At 43.0% G+C, this 17,862-nt stretch overlaps 1 protein-coding gene across 5 annotated transcripts in view; it reads left to right on the top strand.

The window, feature by feature from the left end:
• Nucleotides 1-17,862, top strand: part of SCEL (sciellin) — a 108,681-nt gene that overhangs the window by 78,226 nt on the left and 12,593 nt on the right. For 4 of the 5 annotated variants that reach the window (XM_088459123.1, XM_088459131.1, XM_088459105.1 and 1 more), the window contains 4 exons: nucleotides 4,717-5,184; nucleotides 6,686-6,709; nucleotides 9,145-9,222; nucleotides 9,895-10,003. In XM_088459123.1, coding sequence (XP_088315249.1) covers nucleotides 4,717-5,184; nucleotides 6,686-6,709; nucleotides 9,145-9,222; nucleotides 9,895-10,003 — 679 coding nt within the window. The remainder of the gene's footprint in view (nucleotides 1-4,716; nucleotides 5,185-6,685; nucleotides 6,710-9,144; nucleotides 9,223-9,894; nucleotides 10,004-17,862) is intronic. The other variant, XM_088459114.1, reaches the window with a different exon arrangement.

Genomic DNA, 17,862 nt, shown 5'->3' with positions numbered 1-17,862 from the left:
TAGGCACCATGAAGGGAGGGTTAGGGGTAAGGGTTAGCCTTACCTACTTTCCTTATGGGTGTCGGGATTCTGACTGCCGGGATGTCGCTGACGGTATTCTGAACAGTGGCGTTCTGACCACCGGGATCTCATACCCAACCTGCATACAACTCTTTCCAGAAATCTCCAGGGATATATGGAGAGTTACAAGAGGGGCCAAATCTATTAGGCTAGTGCACAAGGATTTAGGAGATACTTAAAACATGGGTGAGATTTAATAAAGTTAAATAAAATTGTGAGATATAAAGCACCAACCAATCAGCTCCCAACTGTCATTTTTCAAACACAGGCTGAAACGTGACAGTTAGGAGCTGATTAGTTAGTGCTTTATCTCTCACAATTTTATCTCTTTCCAAGCTTTATTAAATCTCAAACCTATGAGTTAATAGCTGCTGCTCCTCTATGTTGGTAATGGTCTGGGAGTATGGTCCTGTACTTTGTACAGTCCAGCACCACAGTCCCAGGCTGGGAGGAGCAGAAGGCGCCACATGCCCCACTTCACACAAGGTAAGAAGCAGGGGAAGAAGAGGCAGCGCCGAAGGAGGTGATACCTGCAGGGAGGGTGCCAAATCTCCTCCAATAGTGTGTAATCTTGTGGGCGCTGTTCAGGGTAGCATCAGAAAAATTATTTTTTGTTGCTTTTATTTATACTTTTCCATTTTTTTGCTATTTAATCTTTACAAATCAGCTATTTCCCCCAGTAAAAATAATGGGGGTTGGACTGTTGTGTAGAGATGTACATGATTACAATATGGGACGTATTCAATCACTTCAGTTTTTTTGTTTCTAAATTTTAGGAATCTTTTATATATTAAACTGCGGACAGTGTTATTGCTGTATACAAATAACAGCTGAGACATTGGTTTAAATGGAAATAATTAACAGGCATCAGAAAACAATTGAAGTATGAATTTGTGTGACTAATTTTAGTTCTGTTAGCAGTTCACGCTACATTTATATTCTGAATGTGGTTATCTGTAATAGTGCACAATTATTGTCATTGAAATCCAATAAATGTGCTTTGTCATACCGTATAACTGAGAATATTCACGGGAGAGCCAAATAGTCATTGTTATATAAACCTTCAACACAGCTGAATATCTGCACTGTGAGTGCACCCTAACTGTTCCTAAAGCACAGTGTATGGGAGAAAATAAAATCTTTCTTAGATCATTTTCTAATGTAATATCCTTTATTATGATTTTAGTGAAATAAATGTAGAGATGTAATAAATGATTACAATTTTAAAAAATACATATCAAGTTAAAGTTAATATGAAATGCTTGCTGTATGGATTTGTTCTACTGAGAACAGTTACAGAATATTAAACCGATAAATCTCAAACTTTGGCCTTATAAATGAAAAAACTCAACCTTAAGCTGCACATTTTAAAATTGCCGCTACAAAGTTAAAATAGAGAAACACTTTCTGACATCTCCTTCTCCTAAATAGAAATACACTGTGTATCCCCTGGGTTTTCGATTGTCAACGTGTGCTGGGACCTTGGGTTCTTTCTGATCAGAGTGCTATCTCTATGTGCATGCATGGGTTTCCTCCAGTTTTGTTTGTGTGTGTGTGTGTGTGTGTGTGTGCGCGCACTAACAATGTCTGGCTGGGAAAAATGGCTGGATCCAGTGGGCACAGTTTTTGTGTTTAGATGATAACTACCACTTGATTAGATTGTATTATTATTATGCTGCTGAAAAATTGATAGTAACAGAATTCCAAAAGTATCTTCATTTTAGGCGGAAATCACTCACAAACTTTGTTTGGCATGGGTGTGCTACAGAATCCCAAAGACAATAGTTTAGGATTGGGACCTTTTTTTTTATTTTTGCAAGTTTGCAAGGAATCTCTCACAGGCTTATCAGAAGGCAAAAGGCAAACTCTTTCATCTGCACAACAATGTCTGTGTCTGTGAGTGTTAGTGCTCAGCCACAGAATCTCCTTCAACAGGTACCAGCAACAATGAGGTAGATCTCAGCAGCACAGATCACTGCAATGGAACCAGAACTATCACCAGCTTTGATAACCCACCAGGCAAGCAGTTTTTTAAGCTGCCTGGACCAATACAGTGAGCACTAATGACTAATGGTCATCCCATAATTGCAGCATCAGCGGAGAGAGGGCCAGCTTTGATAAGATGAGTTTGTCAGTTGGGTCTCCTTGACAACTGTCTCTAATGGTGCATACTCACGGTCCAACTTGCTCAATCATCGATAGAGTTGAATGATTTTTTCTATTATAAAAATGAACAATATCGTTGAACGATTTCATCAACAATCATGAACGATTTCATGAATGATGAAAGATGAATGATATCTGACAGTATTACAATGATGAAGAATTCATAGATATCGAGCAAGTTGGCCTGCATGTATGGTCGACCTCAGATATCGTTATTGTCCATACGGCCACGGGCATCGTTGGTTGTTTAGTGCAAAAAAGTCAACGATATGAATGATATAACGATAATGTTATCGTTCATATCGTCCTGCAAAGTTGGACCGTATGTACGTACCATATGATATCAGTGTGCAAAATCTTGGTCATGTTGTAAAGTTGTAGCTGCTACAAAGGCGATGCCCAGTTCTAATACTAATTATGGTTATTGCTCACTCCTCAGATCTGTCAGCCCATAAAAAAATCACCTTTTTAGAGCTTACTTTGTTTAATCCTAGCTTCCAATTCACCAAATTACATGTGCTATTTCCAACCATAGGGGGAGATGTACCGAACAGTGAATAGAGTGGAGAAGTTGCCCATAGCAACCAATCAACTTCTACCTATCATTTTATATAGTGTACTTGATAAATGCTACTTTAAAGCTGATTGGTTGCTATGGGCAACTTCTCCACTGCTTGATACATCTCCCCCTTAATGTTTAACCTACCTGCTATTAACATAACTAAAAAAGAATGTATGAGGCACTGGTGTTGCTGCAAATCAAACAATTTGAGCCCGATTTTAAACATTTAGAGTATTATCTACAAAGGCTCATCTGCAGATACGGGGCCCCTCAGTTCTGGCTCCAGTTACCACCAATTATTAAGGAGAATTAATAGAGGAAAGTAACCACTGTTGCAATCTCCATACACATATTCATTTGCTTTGTGACAAAGCTAGTATCTCGGGCACACGTCTTAGGACAGCTCCTTATAACAGCCAGTGTAAAGTGAGTAAGCCTAATCAATCTGCACATCCACTGTGTGCCCACTAATCAGCTTCTATCACATCACTCCTCCAGAATTGTCACATATGCTATATTTTCAGAGGCATATTATTGCTTCCTTTGGACATGCTTCCTATGCTGCTAACCAAGAACTGCTGCTATATCGTAGTCTGACATCTCTAGGTCTTTTAGTTTATATACCATTTTGTGTAACCTTTGTGGTTTCTTTTTATTCTGCTTTGTTACAGTATATATTTTATATGAATTTAATGTACTTATGTGATTTTTTATGATTTATGAGTAAAGTATAATACTCTTAATCAGAGCCGTAACAGATCATGGTTGCGCGCTATGCCAGCCGCGCCCACTGAGCGTGCAACCTTGTGCAGAAGGGAGCATGGCCGGCTGCTTCGGTAAGTGCAACGCTGACCAGGCATCCTCAGAATGCCTGAACAGCTACATATACTGTGCAGAGTGCCCGTCTGGAGCACACACAAGATGCCCCATGGGTGCTGCAACAGCAATCCTGGTTCAAGGTGCTGTTCCAGTCACCCTGCCAGCCAGGAGCAAGGGCCGCGGGTGACGGTGCCGCCCCAGAGCCTCTGCACTGAGGGCCTAATTCATTACGGATCGCTATGCTAATTACACCAATCGCAAAGCAATTATAGACACGCCCAAAGCCAGCATAGAGATGCCCACTACTATTTTCGCATATCCATAATACCTTGCATTACTGCGTTCACATCGGAAACACCGAGTAACATCGGACCCTATCGCACAGTTACAACAGGTCTGACCTTACTCAGAAATTGCTAACCTCGTTGCACACAGTGAGTACTCAAGCTGCGTATGCCAGTGCAGTGGCTACTTTATGCACGCCTGTGTTTCTCCAACCACTCCCTCGTCACTACCCCCAAATGCAGATGTCCCATCCCTCTGTCTGCGATGGCTTTGTATCTGCATAGGTGAATGCAGAGCGTTCACAATGCTAACTTGCGCACTGAGATGCTTGCTTACGCATGTGCAGTACGCACCATCGACCGATCTGTATACGCTGTTGCAGTTGCGATCCGTAATGCATGGCACCGGTCGACCGTAGCTAGTAACAGCCCTGCTATTAATGTTTAAAACTGGGCTCAAGTTGTTAGATTTGTAGCAGCACCAGTGCCTTGTAGATTCTTTCATAGTCTTTTCTTTTAAGAACCTAGCCACTTCTCTTTGAGGCTGTTGTGCTGTCTATATAATAAGGTTCCATACTGTCAGTGCAGAACATATTTGGTGTTATTGTTATTGCTATTAGCATAGTTAATATATTGTTTTTTGTTGTTGTTAATGTCCCCCTTTTACATTGTAAGCTTTGGAGAACATATCCTGCTTTATGTTGTATTTTGGATTGTATTTGTATGCAGTATGTATATACTAGATGATAATCCTAATTAAATCAGTGATTTTTGGTATATTATATGATGACATTACAACAATTTTCCTTTATTTAATTTCATTAGGGCAACTAAGCCTGCAAGTAGTAACAGTAATGTAACAAATCAAAGTTCAACCACAACTGCTACTTACAAAGTTACCGATAACTTCCAGGATGCGCCAAGCAGGCGTTCCAACACAACAACTTATAAAGCAACAAATGATTCCCATGATGCACCAAGCAGTCGTTCCACCACAACAACGACCTACAATGTTCCTGATAACTCCCAGGATGAACCTACAAGGCGTTCCACCAACACAACAACCTACAACGTTACTGATAACTCCCAGGATGCACCTACAAGACGTTCCACCACCACAACAACCTACAACGTTACTGATAACTCCCAGGATGCACCTAGCAGGCGTTCAACCACTACAACAACCTACAATAATGTCTCTGATGCTCCAACTCGTCGTTCTACCAGAACTTATGAGGACACCCCTGATGGACAAAACTCTGGTTCAAATGTGACCCTCACTCAAGAGACACGGTAATTTAAAATAATAATTACAATAAACAACAAAAACATGATATAATACATATATACTAGTATAACAGACTTGGGTCACCTCAGTCCCCCTTTCGGCCCCACCCTTCTCTCTGACGTGCCCCTTCCCTCTCTCTGGCTGACCCGTCCCATCTCTGCTGTTCCCTGCCTCACCCAACCCGCTCCGACCCATCCTTCCCATCACTCCATCCCACACAGCTACCATACTTAACCAGTTGGCCGATACTACTGTTTGAAATCTGGGCCTGCGGGTCGATGGTGCCCTAATGCGCATGCGCACAACGGAGGGAGCTCCGTCGCGCGCATGCGTGAGACCCGCATAGCGACAGCCAAGTTGTCGTTATGGGTCTCGCACCAAAGGGGGCGTGCTGTCGATGTTGAGTGACAGCACGCCCCCTTTGGTGGGCGTGCCAGGGGCGTGGCTGCCAGACGGAGGCGTTCCCATGGGAACGCCTACCGTCTGGGTCCAGCCCCACTGACATCACTAGTGATGTCAGTGGGAGTGATTTTGGCTCTGATAGAGCCAAAATCACTCCAGGGCTTGCGGCAGCGAGACCCTACCACAGGGTCTCGTCGCAAGCCCGATGGTCGTGATGGTCTTGACCATCGCGACCATCATCATGGACGCTCGCTATAGCTGTGGGTGGTAACCCACAGCTATGCGAGCGTCCAAGAGGCCGCTCCATTTTAAAGTAGGAGGGCCCTGATTCAGAGCGAGCGCTCTGGTCAGAGCGTCCGGCTCTGAATCAGGCCCTCTGTCAAATATCCCTCACAGTTGGAGCTGTTGGGACACACGCCCAAGCTTTGACTGCACGCATTGAGGTGATGGGACATACCTTCTGAAATTATATATACATATTATATATACATATATATGAGATAGAGAAATATATATGTATATTATTCATCTTAACGGAATTTCCAAACATTTAATATGAACTAGAGATGTGTGGGTCCCCGTTCTCAGATAACCGACAGCAACCAATTTTAGGGGTTCCGAGTTGAACCGAGTCTGAGTTCGGAATCATTTTGGGGTATCAAGTCGAACTAAGTCCCAGGTTCAGATCTTCCTGCGGTTCGGAACTCGGATTTAAAAATCGAACATGTGTTTTGGATTGCATGGTCAAAATTACAACATTTTAGCTGTTTTTATTTATTTTTATTTTTTTTAATACAGATCCAAAACCAAAACACGTAAGGGTGATTTTGCAAAACCAAAACACGAAGATGAATTTGGATCCAAAACTAAAACACGGGGGTTGGCGCACATCTCTAGAACTCATATTATCTTGCCCACTTCTGTACTTTTACTCCATTAGCTATAATCTAGCACCCACATCTTTGCAGGACTACTACCCATCATCAGTCTTATTTCTAAATTTATACTTGCTTCAAACATCTAATGATAATAATAATAATAATAAAAAAAATCGAAATTGTTTTAAAATGAAAATTAACATTAAGCCTGTTTTTTATATTTCAGTTACAACTCTCTTCCCACTGTCAGGTAATGTAATTCATACTTTATTTACAACTAACTACTAGTATACAGATTCATCATTGTATTCATACAGTACATTATTACAGAGCACGCAGACTTTTAGTTACGCCTGTAGAACTAGTAGCAGTAAGGGGTTTATTTACAAAGTGTTGGGTTGTAACACCCAGTGCTTCTAATCATGTTTATGTCCGATATTTAGAAGGGCAATACCTTTACTAGCTGTGTTTTGCTAGTATAAGCATTGCCCCATAAAATATTGTGAATAAACTCTATCAGAAATGCCGGGTTTTATAACCCAACACTTCGTAACTAAGCTTAAGTAGTGATAGGATATAAAAAAAATAGCCATTCCTGGTTTAGTGGATGGCTTCTGACCCTTTCCAACATCTTGGCAAAACACCCTGATCTATAACATCATTAGCATGATCATTGACAGTTGGACTATGCTGTAAATTAAATGCCTTTTGTACAAACTGGGCACCCTCAAAGTGGAAAGACACATTTATATTTGCCCAGATGCCAATTTAATTGAGACATTGAAAGACAACATACAAAATAAATACGGTGTCCAGTTATTCATGTCCCAGCATTCCCTGCCACAGTTGTGCTGTTAGGGCATGCTAAAACTGTGGCAGGGCATGCTGGGATGTGTAGTTGTAGCAGCTCAAGTTCCGGCCATTGCCCACCTTTGACCTAGATCATGCTGAAACACTTGGGCATAGCTATAGTGGCTGCAAGGGGTGCCACTTCTATGGGCCCAGAGGCTTAGGGGGCAACCTCTAGGGCCTGACTCAACTGCACCCAGGTCAGAAAGTTGTCTACCAGGTTCCCGGAAATGTCCGCTAAGCACTGTGTGGCATAATGTGAACTGTGGGAACTGTGTGGCATGTGTACTGGCAGAAATACAATGTGGCATATTGTTAACTTGGGGCACTGCAATGTGACATAATATGAACTTGGGGCACTGTGTGGTATAATGTGAACTATGGGGCATAACATTAACTAAGGTACCACTATAGTTCATAAAGTGGACCAGGGTACTACTATGGGGCATAAAATTAACTAGGGCACTACTATGGTGCATAAAATGAACAAATGCTATGAAGAAAGGTACTCTCTAGAAGGTGGCCCTTTCAAACTGTTGCTATGGGGCCCACAAATTTCTGGCTACACCTGTATTAACTTAAAGGAGATAGTCCAAAAGTATAGTACCATATGAATGGCTAAGCTAGCAGGGCAGCATGCTGTGTGTTGTCATATGTGTCATAAGAAAGTTGTATCCTGTAATCTTTCCAAAGCTTTGTCTCTTATTAAATGTATAGAAAATATGTGTATAGGCAATAGGAAGTATTGTGGTATGGTGAACTCACTAATCTACAGAAATACGAGTTGGTCAAAGGGATCTTTGAATGACTGCACTTAATCAACACAAGGCCTGATTCAGAGTTGTACACTAATAGCATCACTGCTGCGTCTTTGAACCCAACAGCAATGCTAAAATATACTAATGCCCATGAACAAAAAAGATGCCTTCTGTCAGCATCTAAGATCTGAGTGCTACATCCGAAGATGCAGCATTAGATACCATCGTGCCCATTAGTCACGATGGCCACAGTCATCACTCATCTGAATAGGTCTATGTTTACACAGAATGGGCGACGCAACTCCTCTGCCGGAGCCAGAAAATCTGCTGGGCGTATGTAACAAATTGTGACTTGCAGCTACTGCCGGAACTCCTACGAGTCTTCCTGTACTTTTAAAGCGACAATCATTTTAAAGGCAAAAGCAAGCTGGCTTTGCCTTTAAAATGATTGCCGCTTTAAAAATACATGAACACTTGCAGGAGTTCCTGCAGCAGCTGCAGGTTGCACCCTATTACATAAGCACTTCCATAAAACGGAGGCTACAAGCCTCTACTTTAGAGAACAGTCCCCGTCGCTGCCCTTTCCCCGCCCTAATTCAGCTGCAATCAGGCTGCAATGTGCAGGGCACTTCAAGTGGGGTTGCGGTGGCATTGCAGCACATGCACACTGCGGCCCGGCACATATGCAATCCACCCACCATCAGACTTGTATGCAAACCCAAAGGTCGAAGTCTGAATCAAGCCCATAATCCATGACACTTACCTACTAGAATCTATGGGGTCTATGTACTAAGCCTTGAAGAGAGATAATGTAGACGGGGACAAAGCACCAACCAATCAGCTCCTAAATGTAATTTTGCAAACACAGCCTGTAAAGTGACAATTAGGAGCTTATTGGTTGGTACATTATCTCCCTCCACTTTATTTCTCTCCAAAGCTAAGTACATACAGTAGACCCCTATATCACAGGTCTATATTCTGCTGCTTTCCAGAAGATTCTTATTTGCTAACTTTTGTAGAAATGAGCTGCAAATTTTTATATCAAAGTCATGAAGTGTTGTTTATTTTTTTATTTTAGCAGGGCAGGATATTCTGATACATACGGACAGAACATCCCATCAAATTCTATTAAAACTGTTTATTCAACCTCCGATCGGTAAGTGTGGTGGAAAAGACGGCATCAGCTTCTCAGTACTAGTGTGTGCATAAAATTAACCCAGAGAGCAAAACAAAGGGAGAAGGTCAAAATGGAAATAATTTTTAATAATAAGGGTGCAGAAACCCATAACAATCAATCAGAAATTTTCTTTCATTGATGAAGTGCTGAGTAGACTAAAAAAGCTTTTGTCTAATTGGTTGCTACAAATTATTTCTCTGTGGATATTTGAATTTATGTTTTAAATGACCTCCATTGTTTTAGAGATACAGCAGCATGGGATGAGATGTTTTTTTCAGCGAATGTATAAAACATCAACCAAAAACAATATACAAATAGATAATAATAAATATAAAAATAAATATATAAAAAATATATACAATCCCCACTCTCTAAATTTATTCCCCACAGTATGTCACATCTTTTAAGTGTACGCAGAAATCCACATCAGAATTGTATCTAAGAATAGTAAGGGAAAATGATTGTTTTGAGCTTTTTTCTAAACGAAAATGACGATTCCTGAATAAAGAGACCTATTTCCATAGCTATAAGAACTGTATACTATGACAATAAAATATTTAATATCCCAAATATCTTCTGAGACATAATTATTAATTAATAAAATCATGTATGTGTTAAATGGTCAGTAACTGTTTTTTCTCCATTGGATAGATTTAAAAATGAAAAAGATATGTGTACTTACTGCCGCAAACCTCTAGGCATTGATGCTAAAATGATCCTGAAGGACATGAACATTTGTTGTCATGCAACATGCTTCAAGGTAAGTGCAAAATTCACCAAGCCAAGTAACATGGCTTACAGCATGTTTCATTCCAGGTTCTATCCTAGCGTTCACCTTCAGTTACTCTATGAGAATTGCCAATGTACTGGAATTATGAACACTGCTCATTGCTAATGGTAGTTAGATCACTATATCAAGATAAATGAGTTTTGGTATTCCTATGATGTAACCATTTTATTCCCACCCAAAATCTGTAACGTGCTAGATATATATTTTCCTATAATTCAGCATTCTGATGCACACAAATTAAATAGAACCTATCACATATCTGATGCTCATCTCTAAAGGCTACCACAATAATACACCTAAAGAAGATTTCTCTAAGCCATCTAGGCCACAAGGGTCATTTATGCAAATGCATTCTTATCCAGCTGCATTCACCTGTTACCTATATTTTCTATAAGAGGGTATCTAATGGTTAGGCTTTTTTATTTAGGCAACCATTTAGTCTTCTAGTGAACACTGTATACAACAGAGCCTCCCAGCTACAGTACATTATTTACATGGCATCAATGGGTTTTAAACAATCAACACCAATATCTCAAAATAATGAACTGTCTTGTAACGTCTGCACCCATGAGAAATTAAGGGTGTTGATATTAGGGGTGAGCGGGTTCGGATTTCTGAAATCCGAACCCCCCCGAGCCCCCCCGATCCGAGTCCGGTCCGAGTCAGGCTCGACTTTTCCCGCCTGACTCGGATCTGAAATCGAGGCAAAACGTCATCATCCCGCCTTCCGAGTCTCGCAGGTTTTGGATCCTATATAAGGTACCCGCGTCGGCGCCATTTTCTCACTCGGCTGTGGACAGTGAAGAGGGAGGGTGGGAGTTAGGGCTGTGTAGTGTAGTGTAGTGCTGCTGTTGTCCACTACTTCAAAGTCCATAGGGGCTGGCTGTGTTGTGCTGTGCTGCTGTTGTTAATAGGGGCTGTGTCCACTACTTCAAAGTCCATAGGGGCTGGCTGGACTGTGTTGTGCAGTCAGTTCTCCATAGGGGCTGTGTCCACTCCAAAGTCCTGTGCAGTGTTCCAGTCCTAAAGGGGTGCTGTAGTGTTGTCCAGGGGGTGCTCTGTCCATCAGGGGTGCTCCCCCCAAGTGCTAAAAAAATAATATATTTTCTGTGTTTGTGAATTGTGTGCGCAGTAGCCGCACGTGCATCAACAAAGTAGTGCCAAGCGTGCGCCTGTGTCATAAGTAAAGGGCCGGCTGGCTTGACCGTTAAAGGGTGCTGTAACCCCCAAAGTACACTCCAGTCCAAACCCAAAAAAATAATATTTTCTGTGTTTGTGAATTGTGTGCGCAGTAGCCGCACGTGCATCAACAAAGTAGTGCCAAGCGTGCGCCTGTGTCATAAGTAAAGGGCCGGCTGGCTTGACCGTTAAAGGGTGCTATAACCCCCGAAAGTACACTCCAGTCCAAACCAAAAAAAAAATTATTTTCTGTGTTTGTGAATTGTGTGCGCAGTAGCCGCACGTGCATCAACAAAGTAGTGCCAAGCGTGCGCCTGTGTCATAAGTAAAGGGCCGGCTGGCTTGACCGTTAAGGGTGCTGTAACCCCCAAAGTACACTCCAGTCCAAACCCCAAAAAATTTTTTTTTCTGTGTTTGTGAATTGTGTGCGCAGTAGCCGCACGTGCATCAACAAAGTAGTGCCAAGCGTGCGCCTGTGTCATAAGTAAAGGGCCGGCTGGCTTGACCGTTAAAGGGTGCTGTAACCCCCGAAAGTACACTCCAGTCCAAACCAAAAAAAAAATTATTTTCTGTGTTTGTGAATTGTGTGCGCAGTAGCCACACGTGCATCAACAAATTAGTGCCAAGCGTGCGCCTGTGTCATAAGTAAAGGGTCGGCTGGCTTGACCGTTAAGGGTGCTGTAACCCCCGAAAGTACACTCCTGTCCAAACCAAAAAAAAAAATATTTTCTGTGTTTGTGAATTGTGTGCGCAGTAGCCGCACGTGCATCAACAAAGTAGTGCCAAGCGTGCGCCTGTGTCATAAGTAAAGGGCCGGCTGGCTTGACCGTTAAAGGGTGCTGTAACCCCCGAAAGTACACTCCAGTCCAAACCAAAAAAAAAATTATTTTCTGTGTTTGTGAATTGTGTGCGCAGTAGCCGCACGTGCATCAACAAAGTAGTGCCAAGCATGCGCCTGTGTCATAAGTAAAGGGCCGGCTGGCTTGACCGTTAAGGGTGCTGTAACCCCCGAAAGTACACTCCAGTCCAAACCAAAAAAAAATTATTTTCTGTGTTTGTGAATTGTGTGCGCAGTAGCCGCACGTGCATCAACAAAGTAGTGCCAAGCATGCGCCTGTGTCATTAGTAAAGGGCCGGCTGGCTTGACCGTTAAAGGGTGCTGTAACCCCCAAAGTACACTCCAGTCCAAACCAAAAAAAAAATTATTTTCTGTGTTTGTGAATTGTGTGCGCAGTAGCCGCACGTGCATCAACAAAGTAGTGCCAAGCATGCGCCTGTGTCTTAAGTAAAGGGCCGGCTGGCTTGACCGTTAAAGGGTGCTGTAACCCCCCAAGTACACTCCAGTCCAAACCAAATAAAAAATTATTTTCTGTGTTTGTGAATTGTGTGCGCAGTAGCCGCACGTGCATCAACAAAGTAGTGCCAAGCGTGCGCCTGTGTCATAAGTAAAGGGCCGGCTGGCTTGACCGTTAAAGGGTGCTGTAACCCCCAAAGTACACTCCAGTTCAAACCAAAAAAAAATATATTTTCTGTGTTTGTGAATTGTGTGCGCAGTAGCCGCACGTGCATCAACAAAGTAGTGCCAAGCGTGCGCCTGTGTCATAAGTAAAAGCCCGGCTGGCTTGACCGTTAAAGGGTGCTGTAACCCCCGAAAGTACACTCCAGTCCAAACCAAAAAAAAAATTATTTTCTGTGTTTGTGAATTGTGTGCGCAGTAGCCGCACGTGCATCAACAAAGTAGTGCCAAGCGTGCGCCTGTGTCATAAGTAAAGGGCCGGCTGGCTTGACCGTTAAGGGTGCTGTAACCCCCGAAAGTACACTCCAGTCCAAACCAAAAAAAAAATTATTTTCTGTTTGTGAATTGTGTGCGCAGTAGCCGCACGTGCATCAACAAAGTAGTGCCAAGCGTGCGCCTGTGTCTTAAGTAAAGGGCTGGCTGGCTTGACCGTTAAAGGGTGCTGTAACCCCCAAAGTACACTCCAGTCCTAACCAAAAAAAAAATTATTTTCTGTGTTTGTGAATTGTGTGCGCAGTAGCCGCACGTGCATCAACAAAGTAGTGCCAAGCGTGCGCCTGTGTCATAAGTAAAGGGCCGGCTGGCTTGACCGTTAAAGGGTGCTGTAACACCCGAAAGTACACTCCAGTCCAAACCAAAAAAAAAATTATTTTCTGTGTTTGTGAATTGTGTGCGCAGTAGCCGCACGTGCATCAACAAAGTAGTGCCAAGCGTGCGCCTGTGTCATAAGTAAAGGGCCGCTGGCTTGACCGTTAAAGGGTGCTGTAACCCCCAAAGTACACTCCAGTCCAAACCAAAAAAAAAATTATTTTCTGTGTTTGTGAATTGTGTGCGCAGTAGCCGCACGTGCATCAACAAAGTAGTGCCAAGCATGCGCCTGTGTCATAAGTAAAGGGCCGGCTGGCTTGACCGTTAAAGGGTACTGTAACCCCCAAAGTACACTCCAGTCCAAACCAAATAAAAAATTATTTTCTGTGTTTGTGAATTGTGTGCGCAGTAGCCGCACGTGCATCAACAAAGTAGTGCCAAGCGTGCGCCTGTGTCATAAGTAAAGGGCCGGCTGGCTTGACCGTTAAAGGGTGCTGTAACCACCGAAAGTACACTCCAGTCCAAACCAAAAAAAAAAATATTTTCTGTGTTTGTGAATTGTGTGCGCAGTAGCCGCACGTGCATCAACAAAGTAGTGCCAAGCATGCGCCTGTGTCATAAGTAAAGGGCCGGCTGGCTTGACCGTTAAAGGGTGCTGTAACCCCCAAAGTACACTCCAGTCCAAACCAAAAAAAAAATTATTTTCTGTGTTTAGCCGCAAGTACAGTCAGGTCCATAAATATTGGGACATTGACAGAATTTCCATATTTTGGCCTCTATTCACCACCACAATGGTTTTGAAATGAAAAAAAAACAAGATGTGCTTTAACTGCAGACTTTCAGATTTAATTAGAGGGTAATTACATCCAAATCGGGTGAATGGTGTAGGAATTACAATGGTTTCAATATGTGCCTCCTACTTTTTAGGGGGCCAAAAGTAATGGGACTATCAACTCAAAAGCTATTTCATAGACAGGTATGGGCTATTCCCTCGTTATTTCATTGTCAAGTAAGCATGTAAAAGGTCTGGAGTTGATTCTAGGTGTGACATTTGCATTTGGAATCAAATGCTGTCGACTCTCAATATGAGATCCAAAGAGCTGTCACTATCAGTGAAGCAAGCCATCATTAGACTGAAAAATCAATACAAATCCATCAGAGAGATAGCAAAAACATTAGGTGTGGCCAAATCAGGTGTGACATTTGCATTTGGAATCAAATGCTGTCGACTCTCTGAGATCCAAAGAGCTGTCACTATCAGTGAAGCAAGCCATCATTAGACTGAAAAATCAATACAAATCCATCAGAGAGATAGCAAAAACATTAGGTGTGGCCAAATCAACTGTTTGGAACATTCTTAAAAAGAAAGAACGCACCGGAGAGCTCAGCAACACCAAAAGACCTGGAAGACCACGGAAAACAACTGTGGTGGATGACAGAAGAATTATTTCCCTGGTGAAGAAAAACCCCTTCATAACAGTTGGCCAAATCAAGAACACTCTCCAGGAGGTAGATGTATATGTGTCAAAGTCAACAATCAAGAGAAGACTTCACAAGAGTGAATATAGAGGGTTCACCACAAGATGCAAACCATTGGTGAGCCACAAAAACAGGAAGACCAGATTAGAGTTTGCCAAACAACATCTAAAAAAGCCATTACAGTTCTGGAACAACATCCTATGGACATATGAGACAAAGATCAACTTGTACCAGAGTGATGGGAAGAGAAGAGTATGGAGAAGGAAAGGAACTGCTCATGATCCAAAACATACCACCTCATCAGTGAAGTATGGTGGTGGTAGTGTCATGGCGTGGGCATGTATGGCTGTCAATGGAACTGGTTCCCCTGTATTTATTGATGATGTGACTGCTGACAAAAGCAGCAGAATGAATTCTGAAGTGTTTCGGGCAATATTATATGCTCATATTCAGTCAAATGCTTCAGAACTCACTGGACAGTGCTTCACAGTGCAGATGGACAATGACCCGAAGCATACTGCAAAAGCAACCAAAGAGTTTTTTAAGGCTAAAAAGTGGAATTTTATGTAATGGCCAAGTCAATCCCCTGACCTGAATCCGATTGAGCATGCATTTCACTTGATGAAGACAAAACTGAAGGGAAAATGCCCCAAGAACAAGCAGGAACTGAAGACATTTGCAGTAGAGGCCTGGCAGAGCATCACCAGGGATGAAACCCAGCGTCTGGTGATGTCTATGCATTCCAGACTTCAGGATGTAATTGCCTGCAAAGGATTTGCAACAAAGTATTGAAAAGTGAAAGTTAGATTTAGGATTGTTTAGTTTGTCCCATTACTTTTGGCCCCTTAAAAAGTGGGAGGCACATATAGAAACCGTTGTAATTCCTACACCATTCACCTGATTTGGATGTAATTACCCTCAAATTAAATCTGAAAGTCAGCAGTTAAATCACATCTTGTTTGTTTCATTTCAAAGCCATTGTGGTGGTGAATAGAGGCCAAAATATGAAAATTCTGTCAATGTCCCAATATTTATGGACCTGACTGTATATATCAAATCGATATAACATAAATGGAGGACCAAACTTTTTCCGATAAAAATAAAATAGAGAAAGATCAAGAACCACTTCCTCCTAGTGCTGAAGCTGCTGCCACTAGTCATAACATAGACGATAACATGCCATCAACGTCGTCTGCCAAGGCCGATGCCCAATGTCATAGTAGAGGGCACATACAATCCCAAATGGCAAAGTTCAGGAAAATGACCTTGAAAAAGACATTTAAATCAGCTGAAGAGAAACATAAACTTGCCAATATGCCATTTACGACACGGAGTGGCAAGGAACGGCTAAGGTCGATCCCTAGTATGTTCATGACTAGTGGTTCAGCTTCACATGACGATGGAAGCCCTCCTCCCACTAAAAAAATCAAAAGAGTTAAGCTGGCAAAAGCACAGCGAAGAACTGTGCTTTCTAAGAAGATATCACAAATCCCCAAGGAGAGTCCAAGTGTGGTGGTGGTTGCGATGCCTGACCTTCCCAGCACTGGACGGGAAGAGGTGGCTCTTTCCACCATTTGCATGCCCCCTGCAAGTGCTGAAAGGAGCACCCACAGTCCACTTGCTGATATGCAAATTGAAGATGTCACTGTTGAAGTACAACAGGATGAGGATACTGGTGTAGCTGGCGCTGAGGAGGAAGTTGGCGAGGAGGATTCTGATGGTGATGTGGTTTGTTTAAATCAGGCTCCGGGGGAGACAGTTGTTGTCCGTGGGATGAAAAAGCCCATCACGGTCATGCCTGGGCAGAAGACCAAACATTCCACCTCTTTGGTCTGGCAATATTTCTATCCAAATCCGGACAACAACTGTCTTGCCATATGTACCATATGTAAAGGTGAAATAAGTAGGGGTAGGGACGTCAACCACCTAGGAACATCCTCCCTTATACAGCACCTGCAGCGCGTTCATAAAAAGTTACTGTCAAGTTCAGAAACTTTGGCTAAGACCGTAAGCAGTCCAGGGACACCTAAATCCCGTTGTCCTGTTGTATCCAAGCGCCTGCAAACCACACCGTCAACTCCCTCCTCGTCAATTTCTTCCTTAGTCAGGATCGGAAGTAGTCCTGCAGGCCATGTCACTGGCATGACTGACTCTCCTATCCGGGATTCCTCCGGAGGATCCTGCATTGCTACGCCTACTGCTGCCGCTGCTGCTGTTGCTGCTGCTGGGAGTCGTTCATCATCCCAGAGAGGAAGTAGGAACACCACTACTTTTACTAAACAATTGACCCTCCAACAGTCCTTAGCGAGGAGGATGAAGTACGACAGCAGTCATCCTGAAGCAAAATGTATAACTGAGGCCTTGACTGCTATGTTGGTGTTAGACGTGCGTCCGGTATCCGCCATTAGTGCAGTGGGATTTAGACAATTGATGGAGGTAGTGTGTCCCCGGTTCCAAATCCCGTCTAGATTCCACTTCACTAGGCAGGCGATACCGAGACTGTACAGAAACGTCAGAAAGTGTCCTGAAAAATGCCATTGTACACAATGTCCACTTAACCACGGACATGTGGGCAAGTGGAACAGGGCAGACTAAGGACTATATGACTGTGACAGCCCACTGGGTAGATGTATCACCTTACGCAGCAACAGCAGCAGCGTCACCAGTAGCAGCATCTCAGAAACGCCAGCTCGTTACAAGGCAGGCTACGCTGTGTATCACCGGTTTCAGTAAGAGGCACACCGCCGACAACCTCTTAGAGAAACTGAGGGAAATCATCGCCCAGTGGCTTACCCCACTTAGACTCTCCTGGGGATTTGTGATATCTGACAACGCCACCAATATTGTGCGGGCATTACATCTGGGCAAATTCCAGCACGTCCCATGTTTTGCTCACACAATAAACTTGGTGGTGCAGAATTTTCTGAAAAGCGACAGGGGCGTGCAGGAGACGCTTTGGGTGGCCCGAAAAATTTCTGGCCACTTTCGCCATTCAGCGACTGCGTGCCGAAGACTGGAGCGCCAGCAAACACTCTTGAACCTGCCCCGCCATCACCTGAAGCAAGAG

This window comes from Taudactylus pleione, unplaced genomic scaffold, assembly GCF_031769625.1.
Source record: "Taudactylus pleione unplaced genomic scaffold, aTauple2 ptg000041l, whole genome shotgun sequence".
In the NCBI taxonomy this organism is placed as follows: Eukaryota; Metazoa; Chordata; class Amphibia; order Anura; family Myobatrachidae; genus Taudactylus; species Taudactylus pleione.
The sequence above is the reverse complement of the archived record's forward strand: the minus strand, read 5'-3'. Positions and strand labels throughout refer to the sequence as shown.